Source organism: Capra hircus, chromosome 15, assembly GCF_001704415.2.
Source record: "Capra hircus breed San Clemente chromosome 15, ASM170441v1, whole genome shotgun sequence".
NCBI lineage: Eukaryota > Metazoa > Chordata > Mammalia > Artiodactyla > Bovidae > Capra > Capra hircus.
This window is the reverse complement of record NC_030822.1, coordinates 18621834-18647827: the sequence shown is the minus strand read 5'-3', so window position 1 is coordinate 18647827 and position 25994 is coordinate 18621834. Positions and strand designations below refer to the sequence as shown.

The window sequence follows — 25994 nt, the reverse complement described above, 5'->3', positions numbered from 1 at the left end:
TGATAACTTCAGCCACCAGCCTCCAACAGCACCAGTACAGTGGCAGTTAATAAATTGCTGTGTTGCTACGTAACCACCTAATCTAAACACTGCTGTGAACTTCCCTATTGTTCTTTGTTCCAGATTCCCTCCTTCACCGGGTCCCTGAGATGTCTTCTCTTAACACTATTCCTAATCCCCTCAGTCTTTCTCTTTGAATGTCAGTCTCTGGCCAGCCTTTCCCTGTTGATGAAACTCTTATCAGGAGAGACCAGGTTCAGTTCAGTTCAGTTCAGTTGCTCAGTCGTGTCTGACTCCTTGTGACCCCATGAATCGCAGCACTCCAGGCCTCCCTGTCCATTACCAACTCCCAGAGTTCACTCAGACTCACATCCATCAAGTCAGTGATGCCATCCAGCCATCTCATCCTCTGTCGTCCCTTTCTCCTCCTGCTCCCAATCCCTCCCAGCATCAGAGTCTTTTCCAATGAGTCAACTCTTCACATGAGGTGACTGAAGTACTGGAATTTCAGCTTTAGCATCATTCCTTCCAAAGAAATACCAGGGCTGATCTCCTTCAGAATGGACTGGTTGGATCTCCTTGCAGTCCAGGGGACTCTCAAGAGTCTTCTCCAACACCACAGTTCAAAAGCATCAATTCTTCGGTGCTCAGCCTTCTTCACAGTCCAACTCTCACATCCATACATGACCACAGGAAAAACCATAGCCTTGACTAGACGGACCTTAGTCAGCAAAGTAATGTCTCTGCTTTTCAATATGCTATCTAGGTTGGTCATAACTTTTCTCCCAAGGAGTAAGCGTCTTTTAATTTCATGGCTGCAGTCACCATCTGCAGTGATTTTGGAGCCCAAAAATATAAAGACCAAAGTTGATTTCAAACTGAGCCTTTGGGGCAGGGACATCTGTACTTGGATGAGGTCATCATCACTGTGAGAATTTGTCTTTAGGTTGGCAGGTGCAGAATTTCTGTTTTGTCCATTCACTCCAGGGTGATCAGATCATGCTGCTTAAACTCACTGAAACTGCTTTATTATTAATATTAACTTACAAACCTGCAGTGAGAAGCTGAATGACCAAGTGGGCCAGAATATTTGTTTGCTGGTCAACATGGTCTTTCATTGGCTTCCCTTGTAGCTGAGCTGGTAAAGAATCCACCTGCAATGCGGGAGACCTGGGTTTGATACCTGGGTTGGGAAGATCCCCTGGGGAAAGGAAAGGCTACCCACTGTAGTATTTTGGCCTGGAGAATTCCATGGACTGTATAGTCCATGGGGTTGCAAAGAGTAGGACACAACTGAGTGACTTTCACTTTGGGCTTTCCTGGTGGCTCAGATGGTAAAATGACTGCCTGCAGTGGGGGAGACCTGGGTTCAATCCCTGAGTTGGGAAGATCCCCTGGAGAAGGAAATGGCAACCCACTCCAGTGTTCTTGCCTGGAAAATCCCATAGACAGAGGAGCCTGGCAGGCTACTGTCTATGGGATTGCAGAGTTGGACACAACTGAGCAACTTCACTTTATGGTCTTTCATTAAGTAAGAGCCAACGTATGGAAAGTACAACATTATTAAGAAGGAAAACTGGTTGATATTAGAGTCATTTTTCTCAGCCTGTGATATGCAAACCCAGAGAGCAAAGTCAGTAAAGGAAATAGGGTGAATGTGAGACATCTTTTTTGCATCCCATTTTTCTGAGATATAGGTGGAATACAGTGCAAAATTCTTAATGTTTTAAAGGATTTTATTTTAATATTTACTATTTATTTGGCTGTGCTGTCTTTATTGCAATATACAGGATCTAGTTCCCCAACCAAACATTGAAACTGGGCCCCCTGCTTTGGGAGTGTGAACTCTTAGCCTCTGGACCACCAGGGAAGTCCCCTTAATACAATGTTTACGTTAAATAGAAGACTAAGGTCAATGCCCAGATCTCAGGAATAGGAGTTTGCCTCTGCCATCCAGGAACTTTGCTGGATCTGTTCAAGAAGCACTGACTTCCAGAAGAGTGCCAGCAACTCTGGGGCCCCCAGTGGCCATGCCCCCATCAGATGAGAATCCACATACCCTTTTTTTCAGAAAGAGTTAGAAAAATGCTCACTGAGCCTTACAAATCGAGTACTTTAAAATACTTTCCCATGACAGTCGTATTACAGTTTCCACAATTACAGTTTTCTAAACTAATTGCCCATTAAATTGGTACTCTTCTTTATGGGGAAAGAAGGGATTTTCTCACTGAGATGTTGAAAACACTTTAATCTTACCACATAAAGTGGCTGTCTTTTGGGGGAGGGCTACCTGCATCCATTCTTACACTGATCCACACTGACTTCAGTTTCATTGACTCATCCTTTCTGATTCCAGACATTGACCATATCCCCAAATTCTCCCTCTACCCAGAGTGGATGGCACTCACCAACTGTATGACCTTACCCAATGACCGTAACTCTGAGCCTCCTGTCTCCTTAGCCATAGAATGGCGATGAGAAGAGAGCTACAGTGGGGATAGGATGATAATTCATGTAAAATGCTCAGCACGGTCCTGGCGCTTAGCACCCAACAGGTGTTAATGGATTTTAATCAGAGTGCTTCGTATGGAGCCTGGTACATGGAATTACTGGCTAAATGTAGCCATTATTATAAAAATATTCTTTTTTTTTTCCATTGGGTTCCACTGCTTATCTCCCTTCTCCTGACACTTCCAAGATGACATCTTTTTCTTCTACTCTGTTATACTCTTTTTAAGAGCATGCTCTCTCTGGGTGCTCAGGGAAGCCTCACTTCTGTTTAAAGATGATCCTCAGGAATGACTGGGCCCCTCTAGCTGGAGGCCAGATTCTGGGGATCTGTGAACAGATTTGGATTTCAGAGAGAAAAACTTAAACAACTAGGATGAGTCTTCCAATGACAGGCCAGAAGATGCCACAACCCACATCCATATGCCTCAATTTAACAAAACCATCTAAAAATGTCATTGTGGGAATATGAAAGCTTAGATAGTTCTGTTTGCTATAATTCAGGATTGGCAGTTGTGCCAAGAAAGGCAGAAACATTAGTATTATATACTTTGAAAAAATGAAGCCACCAAAGAGTGGAAGTGGATTGAGAAATAACACAGCAGAGAGACAATCCATCAAACTGAATATCAAAGGCAGTTTTTTCATTGTTAAGGTTTCCTTTTGCCAACAACACATGAGGTCCTTATTTTAATGAAAAGAGAAATGGCTAACAATACACAAGAGCAATGATAATTCTTAACCCAAGTTCTTGCCAAGCCCTCTTGTGCTATGATAATGTGGAAATCAATGGGCAAGGTGGCAATTTAGAATGATAACTATGATTACTTTTCAGCTTCCAAAAAGGAAGCACTCCAAGCTCTGCTGGAGGATAATTGGAAGTTGCTGGTTCTAAATGCATTCGGCCAGGCTGATGGCATTTATATCATGGAAAAGGTTATTGCTGGCAGCTGGGGTTTCCTGCACCTCAGTTCAGGAGACTGTTGATCATATTTTACCCCTTGAATCTGTGAAGAAATTGGATTTGACACCTAATGACCAACCCAATTTTGCTATCAGCCATAATGGGTCTCTGCCAAGTGGAATGAAAACATCCTATAGCCTTCTTGTTGGTGTCAGAGTAGGGGATGCTGAGAAAGGTAAGTGTGCATGCTCAGTTATGTCCAACTCTTTGTGACCCCATGGACTGTAGCCCACCAGACTCCTCTGTCCATAATTTCCAGGCAAGAATATTGGAGTTTCTATTTCCTTCTCCAGGGATCTTCCTGACCCAGGAATCGAACCCTCATCTCCTGTGTCACCTACATCTGCAAGCAGATTGTTTACTACTAAGCTACCCAGGAAGCCCTCCAAGAAAGGCAGCAGGGTGAAAACATCTTCCCCACTAGAGGCCTTACAAATGTAACTAACAGTGATAATAACAACAGCTGCTATCTATGGAGCTCCCACTAAATAGGATATTAGGCTAAGTGCTCTTGTCTCTTCCAAGGCTTCCCAGGTGTTACTGGTGGTAAAGAATCCGCCTGCAGTGCAGGAGACACAGGAGATGCAGGTTCAGTCCCTGGGTTTGGAAGATCCTCTGGAGGAGGGCATGCCAACCATTCTAGAATCCTTGCCTGGAGAATCCCAGGAACAGAGGAGTCTTGTGGGCTACAGTCTATGGGGTCACACAGAGTCAGACACAGCTTAGCACACATGCACATTGTCTCTTCTGATCTAACAGCCACCCCATGAAGTCAACATTACTATCCCCCACGTACTCCATGGAAAACTGAGACCTGGAGAAGTAAAGAAACTTGCCCAAGGTGACACAGGACAGAACTGGGGTTGGAGCCCAGGGCTCTCTAACTTCAAAGCCCATGTTCTTTCTACCCTCTGGCCAGGTAAGCCAGAAGGTTGTCCCAGGCTCTGATGAGAACTCAAACCTAAACTTCAGAGTGTGCTCTTCTTATAAGGAAGCCTCCCCAGTTGGATGGGGTTTTGTTCATCCCTATCATACCCCTTGTAAGAGAGACATCTCTACTAAGATGGAATTGAGAAGATTATAGCCTGTTTTCCTCCTCTCCCCTCAAAAATAAAACAAAAGACTCTGTCCTAAACTTTCTTAATGATGAGATAACCAGGTATATCAGGCAGGAATTTACATCCACAGCACTTGGGTTCAAAAAATGTTAAACATTTCTTGTGTTTCTCTAAATCTAATTTGAATCTATTCTGAGCTCCCATCCAGCCAGGTTTGGTGGGGCAGGAAATGAGGGGGTGGGTTTCAATGTTAGCTCTTACATAAAAGTCATTGGCAGTTTGGTGAAGTTGGAGCAACAGGAGGGGTCTACCCTAGGCAGTGCTGAATGGTGTTTAAGGATGGAGGGAACCCAACAAACCAAGAAGGTATCTGGAGACTGAAAAATGAGGCAGTTCCATGTAATCAATGGATCAGTATTATAGGGTAACTTACGTACAGGGTAGGATGGGGCAGGGGGCGATCCAGAAGCATTAGCAGCTGCAGTCAACACTGCAGAGGGGCTGCTGGGACAGTTTTATAGTTAACCTAGGGTTTGGGGGACAGGGAGTCAGGGAGGCATTCCTAAGTCAAGATTTATGATGGGTAATTAGTCTTATGGGTGCAGGGACTACATCATGAAAGCCTTTATCACTGGAGAGTAGCAGAGCATAGAGGCCACCTGGAACCTAATGATCATTAGATAATATCTATTAACTACAAAGCCCTTGACAGCACAGAAGTGATTTACCACGCGGTACAGTCTCAGATAGGGTCAATGGAAGGACAGGAGGAACTGAACAGGCCCAAGATGGAGTCAGTTATGCTAGCTGCCAACAATGGGGTGTTGCAACTCCCAGAGTCTGTGAAGGTAAGTTGCTCTATATTACCTGGGACAGCCTGGGTTGGAGATCTTTGCCTATGGGCTGCCCCGAGGAATCCCCCTTGAAAACCAACAGCGTGCTCAGTGTCTGGCAAGTGCATATCCCTTCAGGTTTAGAGAAATCATTCAAGTGAGTAAAAATAACATTTTGTTCAGGAATGCTGCGTGGAGAGAGGGAGGGAGGAGTGGAATATGCAGCTCAGCTCACAGACTCAGGTGTGCAAGACAGGTAACTGTTTCTCTGTAATGGCGTTCTAGTGCCAAAAGCTCAATCTCTAGTGCCTCCCTCCCCGCCTCTGATTAAGCTTATTTTGTGTGTGTGTGTAGGAGTAGGGGTGGGTGCCTACATGGTGCAAAGCATGGCCAGAGGGTGAAGAAAGCTTCAGTACTTGGTCTCATTTTATTCTCATCTAACTACTCTGGGCGGCACCTCTGAGAAGCGCTCCTTTCCACCTAGTCTGCAGGTGTTGGTCTGGGGAGAGCACAGCTGTTTCCTGGCCCTCCTGCTTACAAGCTCTCTCCGGACTTCTCTTTCCCTTCCTCCCGTGCTGGAGCCTTTTCTCTCCCTTCTGCCTCTCCTCTCTCTCCCTCCCTCTCTGTCTTACACACACACACACTTGAGGCTTCTCTCTTCCTTCTGCCTCTCTTCTCTCTCTCTCACTCTCTGTCTTACACACACACACGCCCTTACTCCTCTCCCCTCTCTAGCATCGTTCTTACACACACACACACACACACACACACACACACACACACACACACACACGCCCTTGCCCCTCTCCCCTCTCTAGCATCATTCTTAGAAACACACACACACACACGCTCTTGCCCCCTCTGCTCTCTATCATCGTCCTTACACACACACACACACACACACACACCCTTGCCCCTCTCCACTCTCTAGCATCTTCCTTCTGTTTATTCTCTCCTCTCCATCCCTTGTTCTCCCAGACTGAGATGGGACACAAAGCCCCTTCTCCAGACTCATTAGCATCTAAGCTCTGCTCTTCTTTACTTAAGGGTCTTTGCCTAATACAGGAGCAGAGTGGTCTAAACCAGGGATTGCCAACCTCCAGGATCTAATGCCTGATGATCTGAGGGGCTGCTGATGTAATAATAATAGAAATAAAGTGCACAGTAAATGTAATACGCTTCAATCATCCTGAAATCACCCCCCTCCCCAGTTCCATGTAAGCATTGTATCCCATGAAGCAGGTCCGAGGTGTCAAAAAGCTTAGGGACCGCTGGTCTAAAGGTACCTCACTTCTTTCAAAGCTCGTTTTGGCATCAGCTTTGAGTGCTTTAAGAGCTTAGGTTTTTGATATTCAAAATCCTAAACTCTTGCATTTTAATAACTTTAGCTTTTGAAATGCCAGGAAGAGTTGGCTCTTGGGCCATCTTTAGCGATAGTGGACTTCCTTCCCAGGGGCAGGAAGGCAAGATGTTCTTGGGGCAGAAGAAGGGCCCTGGATTCAAGGAACTTGGTGGCAAAGTCTTGGTTACTACAATTACTGTATCAAAATATTATCTTGTCTCAGAAGGAAGAGCATATCATTTATTGAGTACCCACTATGTGCCATATATCACATCAACATATAAAATGAGTCTTTTAAACAACCTTTGAAATGGGGGTATGATCCTGTTACTTTCATTACTTAATGAGAAAACAGGTACAGAGAGGTAAGTTACTTGAAGTCAAGCACCTGGTCAAGGTCAATCCAGGTTTCAACTCCAGTTTTGTCTGACTCCAAACCCATACGCTCTACACCATGCCACCCTTGGCTCAGAATGTTGAGACAGTGCCCTTATACTGGCTGTGTGATTTGGGGCAAGTCAGTTCACTTCTCTGGGTTTCCTTTTCCCTCTGTATTAAGGTAAGGAGTGAGGTCTTGGTGTCTCCTGTTCTTTCCAGCTCGAACCTTCTATGAATCCCAGGGCCTTGAGAGCCCCAGTGTTGCTCTCAGTAACTCCTGGTAAGCTGAGAGATCAAGATAAACACTGGGTTTTCACCATGGGGTCCGTCTTCAGTTACCACGCCCTCTGTTTTCAACTAAATAAGAACTATCCTCCAGAAGATTCGACTTCGTGCAATAGGATGTAAAGTTATTATAGCTGCATGGGGCCTTAGGTAGACACAGGTTGTGCTGAGCAGTATTCACAGTGCGGTGGAAGGGGCACCATGCAGTGGAAGCCAGCATTGTCAGCAGGAATGGAAAAACTGGCATATCCGCTCTGGCCTGGGGCTGACTGGCTGGCCCTGGACAGTGGCCTCCAACTAGAGAAGGTGGCTTTGGCCTGTGAGTCCTCGCTCTCCCACCAGTGCAAAGCCTGAGGCCCTGATCTGTTCCTCCAACTGCAGGCTGCCCCCTTTGACCTGTCACCCCTCTAGTGCTACCCCCCGCCAAGGTTGATCTTGACCAGATTCTCCCCTCTGGATGGATGCATGTGCACAACGAGGGTCCAGCACACAGGGAGTCTCACTTGGGCTCATTCTCCACTGGGTTTGCTAGAAAGAATGGCCCTGACCCACCCCCCCGCCCCCGGCCCAAGGCCATCGGGACTGGGAACCTTGGGCAGACCGTGGTCACTGTCTCCTCTACTTTTACAACCAAACTTCTGAGCTCAAAGAGTGGCCTCTTCTTGTTATATCCAGGCTTCTTCCACCCGGGAGACCTAAGAGCTATTTATAAAGTCTGCCTTCAGTTCCGAGTGTCTGATCTCCCTTCTAGCCAGAGGACAGGGATCCCCAAAGATGGTGTCCTTGGGTGCCAGACTGGGCCCCTCACGGCCACTGTCACAGAACTAGAAACCGGGAACAAGGTGACAGTTTTGAACAATAGCTTCCAGTGAGATCTGAGTCACAAGGCAGCTGGCAGGGAGTCAGGTTCCAAACACATGGAAAAGGAGCCAGAATGCAAATCCAGGAGGACTTGGACCCATGGGGGAACCACGCAGGGGAAGGGAGGAAGACACTGCTTGCTGGAATTCCTCAGCCCAGGGCAAAGGTGGCCTTTCTGCTTTTCCTGTGACCCTGTAGCTGCCCAGGAGCGCCAAGGGTACAGACCAAAGGAGACCTTGATCTCCTGTGCAGGCTTGCTTTGTACCTGGAAAAAATCATCCAAAGAAGGAAATTCCCTTGGTACTTGTCAAAAATTCAGAACTTTTAATCAATTCTTTGGTTAACTGTTACAAGACAGAGACCCCAAAAGCATTTTCTTGGCTGGAAAACTGTGTTGACTACAGAGTATGCCTTCCAAGAACCAGGGATAAAAATAAGTTGCCTGTCTCCTCTACTGATATCAGGAGAAGCCAGAAGAGAGACGAGGGGCTAGACACCTCTTTCTCTGTTTTGGGAAAGGCATGTCCTTACTTGTTGGTTTGTTGATAATAGTGGAATGCCAAGCTGGAAGGACAATGGTTTTCAAACTGCAAAACCATAGGGTTCAGGGAATCCCCAGGTGCTATCAGGGCATCCCCACCCTCAACTTCAACCAGAGCAGTTCTGCTTTGATTTGGTTATGTATTTGGGCTATGCCAGAATGGCTTCATGGCTAAAGAAATGTTTTTTGTAGAAACCCACGAAGTATTTCAGTGCCTTATTTCACAAGGAAAATAAGTAATAGAAAAATAAGGCGCAGAGGGACTGACGTGTCTGCAGAGCGTGAATGACTGAACCAAAAGGAGAGCCTAGGTTGGCTGTAAGGGTCTCGGTTTTACCTGCCTCACCTTGCCTGTCCCAGGCTTGATCTCTTAATTGATCGCCAATATGGCATTTGTTTTCCAGGCAATCTCACCTTCCATATTTGTTTACTACTCATTGTTTCCACCTCTGATTTCAGCTCACAATTTTTAGTTTGCTGTGGTGTGGGAGGGAAAGGGTAGATAGTGGATGGGAATCCTTAAGATTTCCTTACATCTTGCAATTTCAGCATGCATTAAAGCCATGTTTTACCTAGGATCTACTTGTTGTTTAGTGGGTTGGCCCTTATGAGTAGGTCGTCTGCCATAATGTGTGTGTGCTCAGTTCCTCAGTCATGTTTGACTCTTTGCGACCCCATGGACTGTAGCCCCCCAGGCTCCTCTGTCCATGGGATTCTCCAGGCATGAATTCTGGAGCAGGTTGCCATTTCCTACTCCAGGAATTGAACTCACATCTTTCATCTCCTGCATTGGCCGGTGAATTATTCACCAATCTGTGCCATGTGGGACGCCTATAATGCTGGAGGGAAAAGCCCTCATTCATTTTAAAGAATCCTGTTTATGGATTCTCTCTCCTGCTACCTTTTGTCTGGATACCTTCAGGTTTAAAGCCCTATCATCTTGTTCCTTAAGAGATATGGCACGCCATGATACCTATAGAAAAAAAAAAAAAATGAATAAGAAGCACAAGCCACGCTTTGTCTTTGCGGAGAGCATTCCTAGATTTTCTCCTGCTCAGAGGCTGTGGTCTGGCTTGCTGGTCCTGTCTCTGACCATTTTTCTTCTCTCCCCTCCCAAGTGGATTACAATCTTCACTTGACAGTTTTGATCCCTTATCTTTAAATAGTGCTTTACAGATCATAGAATACTTACACATACACTGCCTGGCCTGATCCTCTTTGCACCCACCCCTCTGAGCAAGGCATCCTTGTCTCCATCTCAGCAGAAGACACTGAGGTCCAGAGAAGTCACCTGACTTGCTTAGAGACAGAAAATCTATTTATTAGCAAACCTCCACCCATACTTCCTGACTCCAAACCCATCGCTTTCCCCCACAAAACCTGCTTTCCATGAGTGAGAAAATAAGCACAATCCATGATTCATTCTTTATCTAATATTTATTGCCCATCCAGGATGTAACAGGCACTGTTCCAGGCGTGAAGATACAGCTGACAACAGATCCCTTGCCCTCATTACAATCTTGTTGTAATACCAGAGTGACAACTGCTATGATAAAAAATTAAAACAGAATATGGAGCTCCAAGGGAATATGGGGCTGGATGAATGACAGAAAGAAAGGAGCCATGGGAAGAACCAGGAGAGAAACATTCCTGGGGAAGCCCAAGGCGGGAAACAACTTGGCGGATTCTAAGACCAACTGAGGGACTCTGACTGCAAGGGCCCAGCAAGGGAAGAGTGGAGGTGGATGAGACAGAAGAGGGGTCTGGGAACAAGTTAAGGGTGATGGTGACTGCAGGGCCCAGCAAGGGGAGAGTGGGGGTAGATGAGGTAGAAGAGGGGACTGGGGACAGGTTAAGGGTGATGGTGACTACAAGGGCCCAGCAAGGGGAGAGTGGGGGTGGATGAGACAGAAGAGGGGTCTGGGAACAAGTTAAGGGTGATGGTGACTGCAGGGCCCAGCAAGGGGAGAGTGGGGGTAGATGAGGTAGAAGAGGGGACTGGGGACAAGTTAAGGGTGATGGAAGGGGGACGTTTGAGGAAAGAAGGAAAGTCTAACCCTCGGAAGTCTGCTTCCCTTTTAAGTGAGAAGAACCTGTGTGTTGATGAGCACCAGATATTAACATGGTCTCCCTGTTTGCTCCTCTCTTTCTCAGGCCTACAGGTTTTCCCAGCTTCCTGAAATGGTCATGGGCTCTCCCCCTCCACCTGTGCCTCCGCGGACGGGCCCTGTGGCTGTCGCTTCTCTCAGGCGGTAACACATTCCTTTCTTTGCCTTGTTTGGGATATTTGCAGAGGATTTGGTCCTGTGAGCCCTGCCCCACTCAGGGGTGCATCACCTGTGTAGACAACCATGTGACCAGGGCACCTCGAATGCCGTGAAAGAAGTGGGGGCCACAGAGGGTTGGCCTACTTTCTTACTATTGAAAATGGAAAGTCCCATAGAACCCACAATTGAAAAAACCCAAGGTCAACTGCCCCATACCCTGAAAACCTCATGCCTTGACATTGAGCATCTAAAAATTATTCCAGTTTGGGCCATCACAACAGCTGTCTCAAGTCTCGGCACCTCCTGCAGGTGTGTGTGTCAGAAGACCCTTTGTTACTGAGGGGTGGTGTCCAAGAGGCTGGGGAGCAGTGTGTCTGGGCTCCTGCCCTAACTCTTGCCTTCCAAGATGGGGAGGCTGAAAGTACATGAACTTGGACAGGTCAGCTGGGAAGCATATATTCAGCATTCTCTTTGCTCTGTAACACTATAAAAAGCACATGCTTTAAGTATAGATAGGAAACAACAGCCAAGAGCACTGGGGAGGTTGGAATAGTCAAGATGTCCAGGGCTGGGAGAGTGGCCCATACGGTGCCTTGGGGTCCATATGGGCCACTGCCCTGGCCTTCCTATCATAGCCTCCCCCAAAATGCTTGTCACGCTGTATATGGGCCACAGGTCTGAACTTTGTGAAAATGGTGAAAAGAAATGAGTTTTCCTCAGAAACAACCCTCCCTTCATTTCCAGCAGTTTAGGATGCTGAGCTGTATATAGACATCACCCTTTGACCCCAGTCAAGTTCAGAGTGGGGGTGGGGGGTGGGGACAGCAGACCAGGGTTCCACCTTACCTGCCAGTAGCCTGCTGTGTAACCCCAGGACGATGCCTCATCTCTCTGGTTCCTCTTTCCTTATCTGTCAAATGAGAGCAAAGTTCTAAATGATCTCAGAGGCTCTGGGAGTCCTCAAAGGTGGCCATATGTACAGAGCAGAATCCAGGGATTTTCCCAGGATGGTTTTCCAAAGGAGTAGCTGATGCCTAGAAACAGCACGTGAGAAGCCAGAGCTGTGGGAGTGAGAAAAGGAGAAAAGGAGAAAGAAGAGAGACCCCACAGTCCTGGTCCCCGACACCCACCTCATGTGGAGTTTAATCCTCACAGCCTGTGTCTGACCCTCCCTGGGAAATAGTTACTCCTGAGGGTTCTGAATTGGAGGAGCTTGTCATCAGCGATTCATGCTACATTTGCTGAAGGCCCGCACCTACTTCTTATTTCTCCTTTCATGTCCTTCTGCGCCATTTGTCATCCTCGCCAAGTATCAGGAGGTCACTCCCTCCATAGGAACCCAGAGGGTTGGACCAGAGAGGAACCTTTGAGATGGAGTCACCCTCCCCTTTGAGGAAACTGGGGCTCAGAGAGAGGAGGTAGTTAGGACTCAGACCCCCCTGCCTCCTGTCCTGCTCCCTTGCGCCCCTGTGCAGAGGGTGGCCCTGTGGGCTGGCAGCCTGCTCCCCGCTGTGGCTGTCTTTGCCTCCTTCCATCTGAATTTTAGGAAAGCCGGAGTGCCTCCGCCGAAGGGAAGAGAGAGACTGGCTTAAAGCACCCTTTATACTTGGGGGAGAGGCTGGTGCTCCCACCCCAGCCCCCTCTGGGGGGGCTGGCTTTCTGAGCACTAAGTGGAAATGGGTGTTAAGTGGGCCAGATTCTCTGTTTATCTGTGGAACAAAAACGTGTTCTCGCATTCATAGCACTCAGCAAGAGCTAGGCTTCTGCTCCTGAGAGCAGACCCCAGCCCGAACTTCCGGAGCCTGGGGCTTCTTGCTTCCAGCCGCTCTCCAGACGAAGCCTTCCCATTGGCTGCCGGTGATGTCATCGCCTGCCAGGTTGACCATCCCCAGCAAAGACCCAATGCTAATTGCTTGGCTCGTGTTTATGTGGAGATGAAGTGTTCTTCTCCCCAGAGACACAAGAGTCACCCACAGGGGAGCACTGACCTTGAATGTCTAAAAATGACTCCAGCTCGGCCACCGCGACGGCTGCTGCAGGTCTGGGCTCCCTTTGTCATCGGGGGACCGGGGGCTGCAAACTCCGGCCCGAGGACCCAGCAGTCCTGTCGCTCGGAGGCCGAGGCGCTCCCCCGCTTCCTCGGCGGTGACCTGCCCCGGGAGCCTCGCCTCACCTCGCGGGCCGCTGTCCCAGCAGGCGGCTAAGGTGGCCTTTCTCCCTGCCCAGGTCCACTTCGGACATTGGCAGCAAGACTAGGATGGGCGAGTCCGCGGGGCCCGAGCCCGCCCAGCTGCACGACAGCGCCTCCTTCGCGCAGGTGTCCCGAGGCCCCGTGTCCGTGGCGCAGTTGGATCAGTCGGCTTTAAATTACTCAGGTGGGCTAGAGGAGAAAAGCCTGGAAGAAGCCCGCGCCCTGCCCCAGCGTCACCCCCTCTACTTCTGTTCTTTGCCTTCCCCGCTCTCCACCTTCTGTCCGCCAGGCTCAGGGATCAAAGCGACTGTATTTCTGGATCTCCTGTACCCCTGGCTAGAAGAGCTACTGCTCTTATTTGTTTACAATATCTGAAATCTGACAAAATACTAAGATATATTACAGTCAGGGTGGATGTTAACATCTTTCCAGACCTCAGACCTTTAAAAAAAGCATTCCAGATACAACTCATTCTCCTTCTCCCCAGAGGTAATCACAGTCCTTAAGTCGTAGGTGTTAATGTTTCATTATGTTACAACAATATACTGTATTAATGCTGTATGTATTTTAAATTTACGTAAGTGATGTCAAGCTATACCTTTCCTTTTGCACTATTTTCTTGATTAACCATTGTTAGCAAAGCTTCTCCAGGTTGCTGCACTCACATTGATCTAGCTCCTTTGTTTACACTGCCATGTGGTATTCCATTATGTGATAGGCCACAGTTTATCCTGTCCCCTAATGAGGGACATACTGGTTGTTTCCAGTGTTTCCCTATTACAAACAATGAACATGGAGGTTTGGACATGCCCTAATGGGTTTTTTCTTTTAATCAAACCATTCCTTTTAGGCTAAAACACTCAGTTGTCAACACATATTAAAGCATAGTGTGTCCAGAAATTCCACCAATGAAACCCATTCCTTTTATTTCCTCTTCTTGGCTCTTTAAGAACACCCACCCTTCTGGGAGGAAAACCCCTGGCACCAAGGTGTCATTTCCTCTTGCCAGCAGATCAGGGGTGTGGGATGGGGGAGTTGGTGAGGGCTCGGCAAGGGGAGTTGAGCCATCGCTTCTCTAGAAAGCCAGGTCCGAGTCTCAGCAGGTGACTCTACTACTGTCTGGGCAGGTGAGCGGGGGCTGAGGCTACAGGTGGAGATCTGTTGCCCCCTGCCCCCCAGGAGCTCCTTCCCAATGCCACAATCCTATTTCCCAGCTTCCCCAAGCTTGTGCAGATGTTAGCCCAGTGGGCAAGGCGCTGGCTTAATCTCATCCATCCATCTCCTCCATGCCAGGTAATACGGTGCCAGCAGTGTTCGCCATCCCAGCTGCCAACAGACCTGGTTTCACCGGCTACTTCATCCCGACGCCCCCCTCGTCCTACAGGAACCAGGCCTGGATGTCCTACGCCGGAGAGAACGAGCTCCCCAGCCAGTGGGCTGATTCGGTGAGACCCTCGCTGATTCCCTCACGACTTTACCTGCTTGACACACTTCAGGGAGAAAATGAATGTGAGGCTGAGACTAAGTGTTTTGTTATCTCAGGCCCCCTCTCACCAACCAGGTGTCGAAAGTTAGCCTTTAGAAGAGACAGTTGGCAGGTGGAGGGGGTTGGGATTGGGGGAGTGGTGGTGGTGGTGATATCCTTTGATAAAGATGTCTGAGAACCACTTTCAGTCAGATTCCACCTCTTCCTGGAGAGCACCCTTAATCAAATACATTTTTATATTAACTGTCAATTTTTGAGTTTTTTCTATGTGCCAGACACCATGTTAGATGTTCTATTTATGTTGTCTTAATCTACACAAGACCCATAATGTAGGTATTATTGTTGTTCCTGTGATGTATCCAGCATTCAGACCTGCATCTTCCCAGCTCCAAAGCCTTTGCCAAGTTTGTTCCTTTCAACTTTAAAATCCTGTAAGAATTTTAGTTGCAATACCAGAAAAAGAAGTATTAGAAACCCAGGACAGAACTACTTTGCATGTAGATCCGAAGGCTTTCTGCATGTCTTCAGCTGAAAACTATCTTGTCACAGTCCCCTGGTTTCTTCCTTATATGAGTAGGAGTCTATTGCACAGTCGACTTGGCCCAGCCTAGACCAAAGAGGGGCAGCAACCAGCTGAACCTGAATATGCACACCCAAACCTGCCTGTTAAAGCACTGCCAAATGAAAAACGAAAAGCAAGCAAACCAAAGTACCACAGTGATGGCCCCTAGAGTGGGTTGCTCCAGTCCCAGTGTGAGACCATCCATCATGGATAAGAAAGGCAGGCTGTCTTCTGAAGGCCTGTGGTGCTGTATTCATCTTAGGGTTTGTTTCAGCATTTGTCAATACGCATTGACACCCAAGGCCTGTGTCAACTTTTCTCTGTCCAGACCCCTAGGGTCCATTCTGTCTACCCCTACAGGTTCAGTTCAGCCCCAGCATTGGTGTCTTCTCTTATTGTAGTGATGCCACATTTAAACAACATTGTTAAGGTAAAACTACCCTACATATTTATTAATTTTCCTGATGATCAAAGCTTATCCCTGAGCATTCCTGGTGGCTCAGTGGTAAAGAATCCGCCTGCCAATGCAGGAGACACATGCATTGTGTCTCCCGATCCCTGATTTGGGAAAATTCCACATGCCACAGAGCAACTAAGCCCACACGCCAGAACTATTGAGCCTGTGCTCTAGAGCCCATGCTTCGCAACAAGGGAAGCCACCACAATGAGAGGCCTGCGTGGTGCAAAGAGAGAGCAGCTCCCGCACTCTGCAACTAGAAAAAAGCCCACGCAGCAATGAAGACCCAGCACTGCCATAAATAAATAAATAAAACTGTATATTAAAAAAGTTGTCTTTAAAAAAAGCTCATCCCTTTACTTGCCAAAATATCTTTAAAGTATGTGCTATCTTGAATTTTAAAATTCTGGAATGAATTACATCCTTCTCCCCTTCTTTAGAAGAAAAACATAATTTAATTTGTCTTTAACAAATGATTCAACATCATTATTATGCCCCACTGAGAAGGCAATGGCACCCCACTCCAGTACTCTTGCCTGGAAAGTCCCATGGAGGGAGGAGCCTGGTGGGCTGCAGTCCATGGGGTCGCTAAGAGTCGGACACAACTGAGCGATTTCACTTTCACTTTTCACTTTCATGTGTTGGAGGAGGAAATGGCAACCCACTCCAGTGTTCTTGCCTGGAGAATCCCAGGGATGGGGGAGCCTCGTGGGCTTCCATCTATGGGGTTGCACAGAGTCGGACACAACTGAAGCGACTTAGCAGTAGCAGTAGCAGTACTAAAATGACATCTGTAAGATGGGCTCTGATGGTTTGTAGAATTACCTCCCCTACGTCAAACATCTCCAAACTATGCTTTTTGGAATTACTACAAGGCTTAGTATGGTTTTTCTTTCTCTGACCTTGCTCCCAGCTCACTCCTTCTATTGCTGCCAATGTCCCCACTTTCAGATATACTCGCCCTGAAATATGCTTTTCCTAATGTACTATTATGTGCAAATGAGGCATGTCTGAGCTCATGAGAGTTGTTTGTAGAGCTGGAGTAAATGAACTCTAAGAGAGTAACTGGAGGCATTCCCTACTGATAAGTCTACACATCTTAGTGTGGGAGTGTTTGGCCTGTGTTCTGGTTGGTAGTGGGCCTTTTTTGCTTCCTTTGTCTTGCTCAGCTCTTCTAAGCAGCTGAAATCACGGGGTGTGCATTGATCAGTTCAGATTTTATTTGACTCCATAATTTCACTTGCAATCTAAACATAATGTGTACTTTTCAGAAAGTAGATGGTACTTAACTTGTGCTAATTAGTCAGTACACCTGCAGCTTTGTCAGCTCACCCTCTGTGTGCAGGGTGCGCTGGGCGTGTGGCAGGAGTCAACAGAGGTATTTACAAAACCTTGGCCCTTGCCTTCATGATACTTACAGATAACACTTAGCCGGGCTTATGGCGACATAACTCAGATGCCTCTGGGTTCGTGTTGCCTTAAAAATGAAGGAAAGGGAACCCAGAAAATCAAAACCTAATCTTCTGGACTGGATGACTTGATCACTGCATTCCCCCACCCCCATCCCCAGTGTGAGGGAGAACTAGTTTCTTATTAGCTGTTTTTAATAGAAAAATGATTGCTACAGCCTAGATGGGTCTTTCATGGAGCCCACTTACCATCTGCAGGTAAGCAGGTATAGCCCCTTGCATGGAACGCAGTAGCCAGGGACCAAGCTGGGAGGTCAGGTGCTTTATTGTATTTGAAAGACAGCACAGGAGATTCAGAGGGACCAGCTGAGAAAGATATTCAGATATTCTTTCAGCTTGAGAAAGAGATTCCGTTGGAGAAAATGTTCACCCTCTGGCATCACCACCTCAATGGACATGAGTCTGAGCAAACTCCAGGAGATAGTGAAGGACAGGGAAGGCTGGTGTGCTATAGTCCATGGGGTCACAAAGAGTCCAACATGTCTTAGCAACTGAACACACACTACATCCATGTGAGAAGAAAAAAGTGCCTACCATCAGCTGGTGCCAGTGGTAAAGAACCCGACTGCCAGTGCAGGAGATTTAAGAGATGTGGGTTCTATCCCTGGGTGGGGAAGATCCTCTGGAGGAGGGCATGGCAACCCACTCCAGTATTCTTGCCTGTAGAATCCCATGGACAGAGAAGTTTGGCGGGCTACAGTCCATAAGGGTCACACGGAGTCGGACATGACTGAAGTGACTTTGCATGCGTGCACACATGCATCATTTGGAGGTCTGGCCTTCCTGATTCCAGGTATCCAAATGTAAGGAGGTAGCTTGCATAACACCTGGACCTGGCCTGATAAATAGATTTCATTCTTGGTGCTAGGTGGAGAGGGATTGGGAAGGAGTTACCAGGCTCAGCAGGAAACTGCTCTTGTCTGTAGGGGATGCTTCCCATGGGCCCTGGCTACACAAGGAGTGATGTTTGCCAGTCCTGGATTTTGGTCCACACGGTGTGGTGGGTCCCACCTGCATCTCCTGTAAGAGAGGAAGAGTATGTCATGTCCTCATCTTCTGCACTTCTGAAGGGAACATTTCATGCAAAGATGAGCACAATAAAGGACTGAAGTGGTATGGACCTAACAGAAGCAGAAGATATTAAGAAGAGGCGGCAGAGGTGGCAAGAATACACAGAAGAACTATACAAAAAAGATCTTCACAACCCAGTTAACCACGATGGTATGATCACTCCCTTAGAACCAGACATCCTGGAGTGCAAAGCCAAGTGGGCCCTGTGAAGCATCACTACGAACAAAGCTAGTGGAGGTGATGGAATTCCAGTGGAGCTATTTCAAATCCTGAAAGATGATGCTGTGAAAGTGCTACACCCAATATGCCAGCAAATCTGGAAAACTCAGCAGTGGCCATAGGACTGGAAAAGCTATTTTCATTCCAATCCCAAAGAAAGGCAATGACAAAGAATGCTCAAATTACCGTACAGTTGCACTCATCTCATATGCTAGCAAAGTAATGCTCAAAATTCCCAAAGCCAGGCTTCAACAGTATGTGAACTGTGAACTTCCAGATGTTGAAGCTGTATTTAGAAAAGGCAGAGGAACCAGAGATCAAATTGCCAGCATCCGTTGCATCATCGAAAAAGCAAGAGAGTTCCAGAAAAACATCTGCTTTATTGACTACACCAACCCTTTGACTGTGTGGATCACAACAAACTATGGAAAATTCTTAAAGAGATGGGAATACCAGACCACCTGACCTGCTGTCTGATAAATCTGTATGCAGATCAAGAAGCAACAGTTAGAACTGAACATGGAACAACACACTGGTTCCAAATAGGAAAAGGAGTATGTCAAGGTTGTGTATTGTCACCCTGCTTATTTAACTTATATGCAGAGTACATCATGAGAAATGCTGGGCTGGATGAAGCACAAGCTGGAATCAAGATTGCCAGGAGAAATATCAATAACCTCAGATACACAGATGACACCACCCTCATGGCAGAAAGCAAAGAACTAAAGAGCCTCTTGATGAAAGTGAAAGAAGAGAGTGAAAAAGTTGGCTTAAAATTCAACATTCAGAAAACGAAGATCATGGCATCTGGTCCCATCACTTCATGGCAAATAGATGGGGAAGCAATGGAAAAAGTGACGGACTTTATTTTGCGGGGCTCCAAAATCACTGCAGATGGTGACTGCAGCCATGAAATTAAAAGACGCTTACTCCTTGGAAGGAAAGTTATGACCAACCTAGACAGCATATTAAAAAGCAGAGGCATTACTTTGCCAACAAAGGTCCATCTAGTCAAGGCTATGGTTTTTCCATTGGTCATGTATGGATGTGAGAGTTGGACTATAAAGAAAGCTGAGCACCAAAAAATTGATGCTTTTGAACTGTGGTGTTGGAGAAGACTCTTGAGAGTCCCTTGGACTGCAAGGAGATCCAATCGGTCCATTCTGAAGGAGATCAGCCCTGGGTATTCTTTGGAAGGACTAATGCTGAAGCTGAAACTCCAGTATTTTGGCCATCTGATGCAAAGAACTGACTCATTTGAAAAGAGCCTGATGCTGGGGAAGATTGAAGGCAGGAGGAGAAGGGGATGACAGAGGATGAGATGGTTAGATGGCATTACTGACTCAATGGAGATGAGTTTGAGTAAACTCCAGGAGTTGGTGATGGACAGGGAGGCCTGGCATGCTGCAGTCCATGGGGTCTCAAAGACTGAACCGAACTGAACCAGTGGAGTCCGGTCCCCCGGCCTGTCCCAGCCACCAGCACCAAGTCAGTTAATGCTGCAGAGCTAGAAGGTCTCAATAGTTGGACACTGACCCTCAGCTCCAGCTGAACTTGAAATCCAGGGAAAGGGGACATGGCAGCTTCTTTCACAAACATAGGGCACCAGGTGCCTATCCTTCAGTGATTTTCAGATTATGCTGCTCAGAACCCTGGGTTCTAAGACACTCCCTTCTGTGTACCATGCATAGTTCGGGGCACAGTGATAAGCAGGTGAGACACAGCTTTGCGTTCACATGTCGATGCCTGAGATGAGTGATGAAGTCATGAGTGATGACTAGTTATGCTAGACAAAGTGCATGGGAGGAATTTACAGGGAGTCCTTGACTAACATAGGGCTGGGGAAGTCCTCTCAGAAGAAAAGCATTGTGAAGTGAGACTTGACAGGCAAATCCTGTGTCCTGGCCTTGGTGCTCTGTTCCCCACAGTTAACTACCAGTGTGTCCCCAGCTCACGTGGCCCAAGGACTTGGACAGTCTGACTCCAGTTTTCCTCTAAGATGCAAGTGCAGTGTATTTGCAACTTTGTCTTTCTTTGCTAGGTCTTGTAGGGAAATTAAAGCCCCAGACTTTGGGATATCCCATCATTTCTTCCGTTATTCAGGTCCTCCCTGGTTCTTACCTGGCCCATTGAGGTAGCCTCAGATCCCATCTCCTCTCTACCTCCAGTGGGTCCACCTCCTGCAGAGCGTTCCTTCCTACAGTACAGACCTTTCCTCTGCCTGACACCCCTGGTGGCTCCCAGGCCAGGGACTAGGAGGGACTGACAGGGACTAGGAGGGGCCTGCTTTCTTACTACATGTTCAGCCATCCAGAATTTCTGAATCATCACCCAACCTCATCCCACTCCATCCTCACCAGCTCCCACACGTGCATCTCTGTAAAGAATGGGAACATGATGAATTCCTCAGAAGTGGGCCATAGAAAACGTAACTCTGTAGCTTGGTGTTCAGCGGCTTTCTGATCTGGTCCTGCCCACCCTTCTTCCTGAGCTCCTCCCAAACTGCTCACACCCTCCGTGGTCAGACCACCTTACTGAACCTCCCTGGGGACACCGTCCTCCGTGTATTGCCAGGCCTCTGCTTGGCTGTCCCTCTGCCTGGAATGCCCCTTCCACCTTGTCTTCCGCGAAACAGCCTCTCCATCCTAGCCGTCTCCTCTCCAGACTCAGCTAAGATGCTTCTCCTGGAAAGCTGCCTTACTGCCCACATGTGTCCCATCCCCTGCAGCACCCCAGGGCCTATGTGATCCATGGGCATTTATCTCACAGTGATGCAACTAGCTTATGGGATATAAAGGTCTTTTGTGGATTAGCCTGGAACAGCATCCCCATGTGTGGCCCTGTTTCTGGGGGCAAGTCGATCCTGAATTCTAAATCATTGTCCTGTCCATATTTCTAGAAGTGTCCATATTATTGGCATAGAGCTATCTTCCACTTTTAATGAAAAGAAAATTTTTTCAAGAATCCAAGATCTTATTCCAGATGTATGACATGATAGTTCAGTGATTAACTCCCAGCCTTGAAGCCAACCTGTCTCTGTGGCTTGTCAGCTGTGGCAGCTTTGACTGAGACACTGTTTGTTTTTGTTTCCTCTTCTGTAAAATAAGGGTAACAATACCTACCTCCTAGGAGAATTGCTCTGAGAATTAAATGAGATCATGATTGGAAAGCCCTTAGCACAGGGCTCGTTCAGCGTTAACTATTGTCATCAGTAATAAATCCCTGAGTCCTCTGAGGTCCTTAAAGAACCACGCTTCTCTGCTTAGATGGTGCTTATATTAAAAAGGTAGCCAGGTAGATTCAGATGTAGACTGGGTATGTGCCCACTGTTTGCACAAAGTGTAAAATGCCTATTTAATTCATCCAACCATCAGAACCAGTGAGTCCAAGTCACCTAGCTTTTTTTATATCTGCACAATGGCGAGTTGCCTTCATTTTCTTCTAAATCCCTTTCCTTGTCCTCAATCCCCTCCTCCTTTGGTATCTAGTGTATCCTATGACTTGAGCCCATTCCTGATACCTGGCCCTGTCTTCTCTCCCAAAATGCTCTGCAGGTCCCCCTCCCGGGGTACATCGAGGCTTACCCCCGATCCCGGTATCAGCAGAACTCACCCTCCAGGCTCCCGCGTCAGTACAGCCAGCCGGCCGGGCTGCACCCCAGCTTAGAGCAGGCCCCGGCGCCCTCCACAGCAGCCTCACAGCAGAGCCTGGCGGACAACGACCCATCCGACGCCCCCCTCACCAACATTTCCACGGCGGCCCTGGTGAAAGCCATCCGGGAAGAGGTGGCCAAGCTCGCCAAGAAACAGACAGACATGTTCGAGTTCCAGGTCTAATGCCTTCACCTCTTGAGACTTCCAGACTCTGAGGAAGCAGGCTTTGGGTTTTTCCAGGCGTGGTGGGACTGGAGACATGAGACGATGCGGGAGTCTTTCTCACCCTCAGTTTCTGAAAAGGTGAACAGAGGGGCTTCTGGGGAACAGGAAACTCTTGAACAACGGGATGCTTGGCCTATTCAACTGATTGTATGTCAACAAGTCCGCATGTGGGACCATATGTTTGATACTCTGTTAATTAACTGTTTGAGCTGTGGGTGTATTCCCTCCCCAATGGAGCCTTAGTCACAAGAGAGGAGACGCTTGCTAATCTGCAGATTCCTGTCCAGTACCACATTTTAACAGGTCACCAGAAGGGGGAGAGCACAGCTCTATCTTCAGTGACCTCTGCATGTTAACTGTTTCTGTGTTAAAGGCAATGCAGGCGTGTGATGAAGCCCCAGACTGTTCTCTGATTCAGCCAGAATTGTAATTATCCAGTCACCTCCAGTCTCCAAGGGAGACACTGACTCCAGCCAAGAAACTTGAGTCCTTTTCTTTTAAAGGTTCATATTCAAAGTCAAATAAATTGGGTGAAAATCAGGACTGTCAATGACTGCACCTATACATAGTCCTGACTCTTCCCCCCCGCCCTGCCCCCAATTAATTCAACAAAGGCCAAGAAAGAGAGAAGATAAGAGGGAATGGTGGATTCGTGTTGACAGGTTCTTTGAAAAGGTGTTGTCATGTTGGAAACAGAGTATTCTGCAAGTTGGGCTCTAGCTGGAAGAGCATCGGTGCTAAGAGCTTTTAGGATCCTACAAAAGAAAAACAAGTTTCCTTTGCCCTGCAGTGAAGGTAGCCTGAGAGCAGAGCTTCTCTCTTTTTGTGGGGACAATAGATACATCGACTTTTACAAGGAAATCTCTGTCTCTTCAACAATGATGTCCAGCATGTGCTGCCCAGTGATACAAAAGGAAATAGTCGTCGACGCCTATTGGAAGCAGGAATAGTGAACCCAGTCTCCCCAGGCTGCAGCCTCTGTTTATAGAAGCTTCTGAATGTAGAAAATCTGTTGATTTACGTTCAAATGTAAATAACATTTTTAAAGGTGTATGGAGTTAGCCAGTCCCCTCCCATACCTGTCCCCATAGTTAATAGACATAGGAGGACATTTGCTGCAATGGTGGGCTTCGGACCTCGTGACCATGGTGTTGTAAGTTAGGCTTCCTGGCATGGTAGGTCAGCCTCCAGAGCTCTGGGTGAACATTGCCTTGCAGCCCAGAGGCCCCAGCTGCTGACTGTCAATGCTGACTTCAGGTCCCCCTGGTTCCATCACCAACTTTGGGAGCTATGCTCAATGTCAAGGGCTTTCATGGGGTCCGTTGGGGAATGAGGTCCTCTCCTGCCTTCACCCACGATCCATCTAGCTTCAGCTTGTATTCATCTCCTCTGAGCCCATCTTTCCATTCTCCTCATGAGTTTCTTTGGTCTTTATTGAGAGAAGAAGGTGGAAATTTTCAAATTGAGAGAAGAGTAGGAATGGAACTGATTAGAGTGAGAGAATCAAACTGTCAAAGCACAGACTTTTCAAAGAAGCTGTTTTTATTTCTCAATGGCAAATTGCCCTTTCTGCAATGTTCTGGAGATGATGTGTCATGGATCCCCCAAACCAGTCTCTTGTTTGGATGATATTAGGTAGCGTCCTTTTGGTATGCTGGTTGATCTTTCATAGTGTTAGTTTTTTGTTACTTAAAAAAAAATCAGCTATAAATAAAATGTATTTTTGTAATTTCCATGTGTATATATGGTATATTTCTACCAATGGCCAGTTGTTGTAACCCAAAACCTAAGTCAGTTTGCAAACACTGTGGACAGTGCAAGATTTTATTGACAGATTAACACAATACCTAAGTCTATCCAAATAGGTATTCAGTGCACTTGAATGAACAAAGAGCCAAAGAAACTCAGCCTTTTCATGCAAATGGTATGAGTCTGATAAAGTCAGCTACATTGTCCCGCCTTATCAATGATCTTACTATCTCATCAGTGCAATGATATCAACCCAGTACTTTGTCTACTTGGTAAATGCTTGGAAATACTGTATGTGAAAATGAAGTTTCAAGACCTTAGTGTAATTTAAATATATACACATGCTTCCAAGACAGTGTCTACACTTTGGATGTCCCAGTGACTCACAGAGGAAGAGCTCACAGGGTGCAGTGGTCTGGCTTCAGTTGGCTAAAAGAATGCCAAAAAATCATGGCGAGCTGTGCAGAGTCCCCTGAGATTATGAGTCAGTCAGTGGAGATGACTTCAAATATGGCATGCTAAGTCAGACACTCTCTTAAACTAGACACCACAGGTTTAAGAGCAGTATATGGGAGGAAAAGCTTAAGTTGAGAAATCAGTGTGTCCATGTTGTCCCGCCAATGCAAAGATGGCCGCCATTGTTTGATGTCCTGTGACTAAGATGGGGGTCCCTTTTCTGAAGAGTCTCCTGACCCTCAGGAGATGATAGATACCTGGACGGCTGGCCCTGAGACAAGGCAGGTGTTCAGAAGCTCCATAAGAGCCCAGAGACTCTGTGTTCCTCATGACCCTCCAGACAGTTGAAGAAGCCTTGAAGAACCAGAGGACGGTTGGTGACGTCCGAGAGGGAAGCCAACGTTCGGAGAAGTGGAGTGACCTGCCCAGGCCTTCAGCCCCAGCCCACTTACTCGTGATCGGGCTTGCTTTCCATTTCACCATGCTGCCTGAACGCTTGTCTGTGATGCGTTTCTTGAATTGTGCTAGGAAGTTTAAAAAGTAGACAAGGGTTATGTGAGGGACTCCCTACATTCTTGCAAAGGAAAAAGATGATTGAATACAGTGTATAGAGGACAATGCATTTGTGGCATAATAAACATTTTTTGGAACTAGTTTCGATGTGAGTTTTCTGAGTTCATGAAAAGAAAAGCATTTTGGCTTTTTCTAGAGAGTACCATCAAGGAAATGGGGTTCTCCACCACTGTTGAAGACTTTAGGGGTGTATTCTTCTCTTAGTGCCATGGATCCAAAGAGGCAGCCTGAGTTGACTAATGACTAAGACAGGGTGGATCATGTAGGAATCAGTTCTCTGGTGCAGAAGTTATATTGTGCATTTGTTAATTTAAGAATTCAGCAGAAGGGCATGTATAATTTCTGGGTATTCTTGAGGGAAGAATGGATAGGATATTGTTGGATTCATGATTTTTAAAAAAAGAAAAAAAAACCTCAGAGTACAGATGGAGGAGGAGAAAAATTTAAATACCTGACTAAAATGCTTCTCTAACAGGCAGGAACTAACAAAATATATCAAAAGATTTAAATCCTGATTACCAATAAATAGCCTTCTTTTTCATACATAACATGTAGGCATTCATTGTTTAATGAATAAAATAACATATTATTTTAAAGTCTGAGAACAGAATTTAAATGTAATTCACTCCTTCTGTTACACATCAGAAAGTAGTTTGGACTTTTCTAACAAAATACAGCCAAAGACGCTTAGGGAAAGATAGTAATTTAGCTTAGAGCAGTGACTGACTTGGGTCCAAGTGTTAGAAATTAAATGTGGCCATTTAGTCCAATCTGGAAGAGATTCTAGTCAAGGGCATTTGCAAGGACTAGAAACCCATTCATACTTGGGCAGATGTGGGGAGTGAC

At 46.9% G+C, this 25994-nt stretch overlaps 1 protein-coding gene across 3 annotated transcripts in view; it reads left to right on the top strand.

The window, feature by feature from the left end:
* The window catches only part of KIAA1549L (KIAA1549 like), a 308458-nt gene extending 283229 nt beyond the window's left edge, over positions 1-25229 (top strand). For all 3 annotated transcript variants that reach the window (XM_018059263.1, XM_018059262.1, XM_005690072.3), the window contains 4 exons: positions 10925-11022; positions 13264-13412; positions 14522-14673; positions 22047-25229. In XM_018059263.1, the coding sequence (XP_017914752.1) occupies positions 10925-11022; positions 13264-13412; positions 14522-14673; positions 22047-22328 (681 nt within the window). In that variant the 3' untranslated portion in view covers positions 22329-25229. The remainder of the gene's footprint in view (positions 1-10924; positions 11023-13263; positions 13413-14521; positions 14674-22046) is intronic.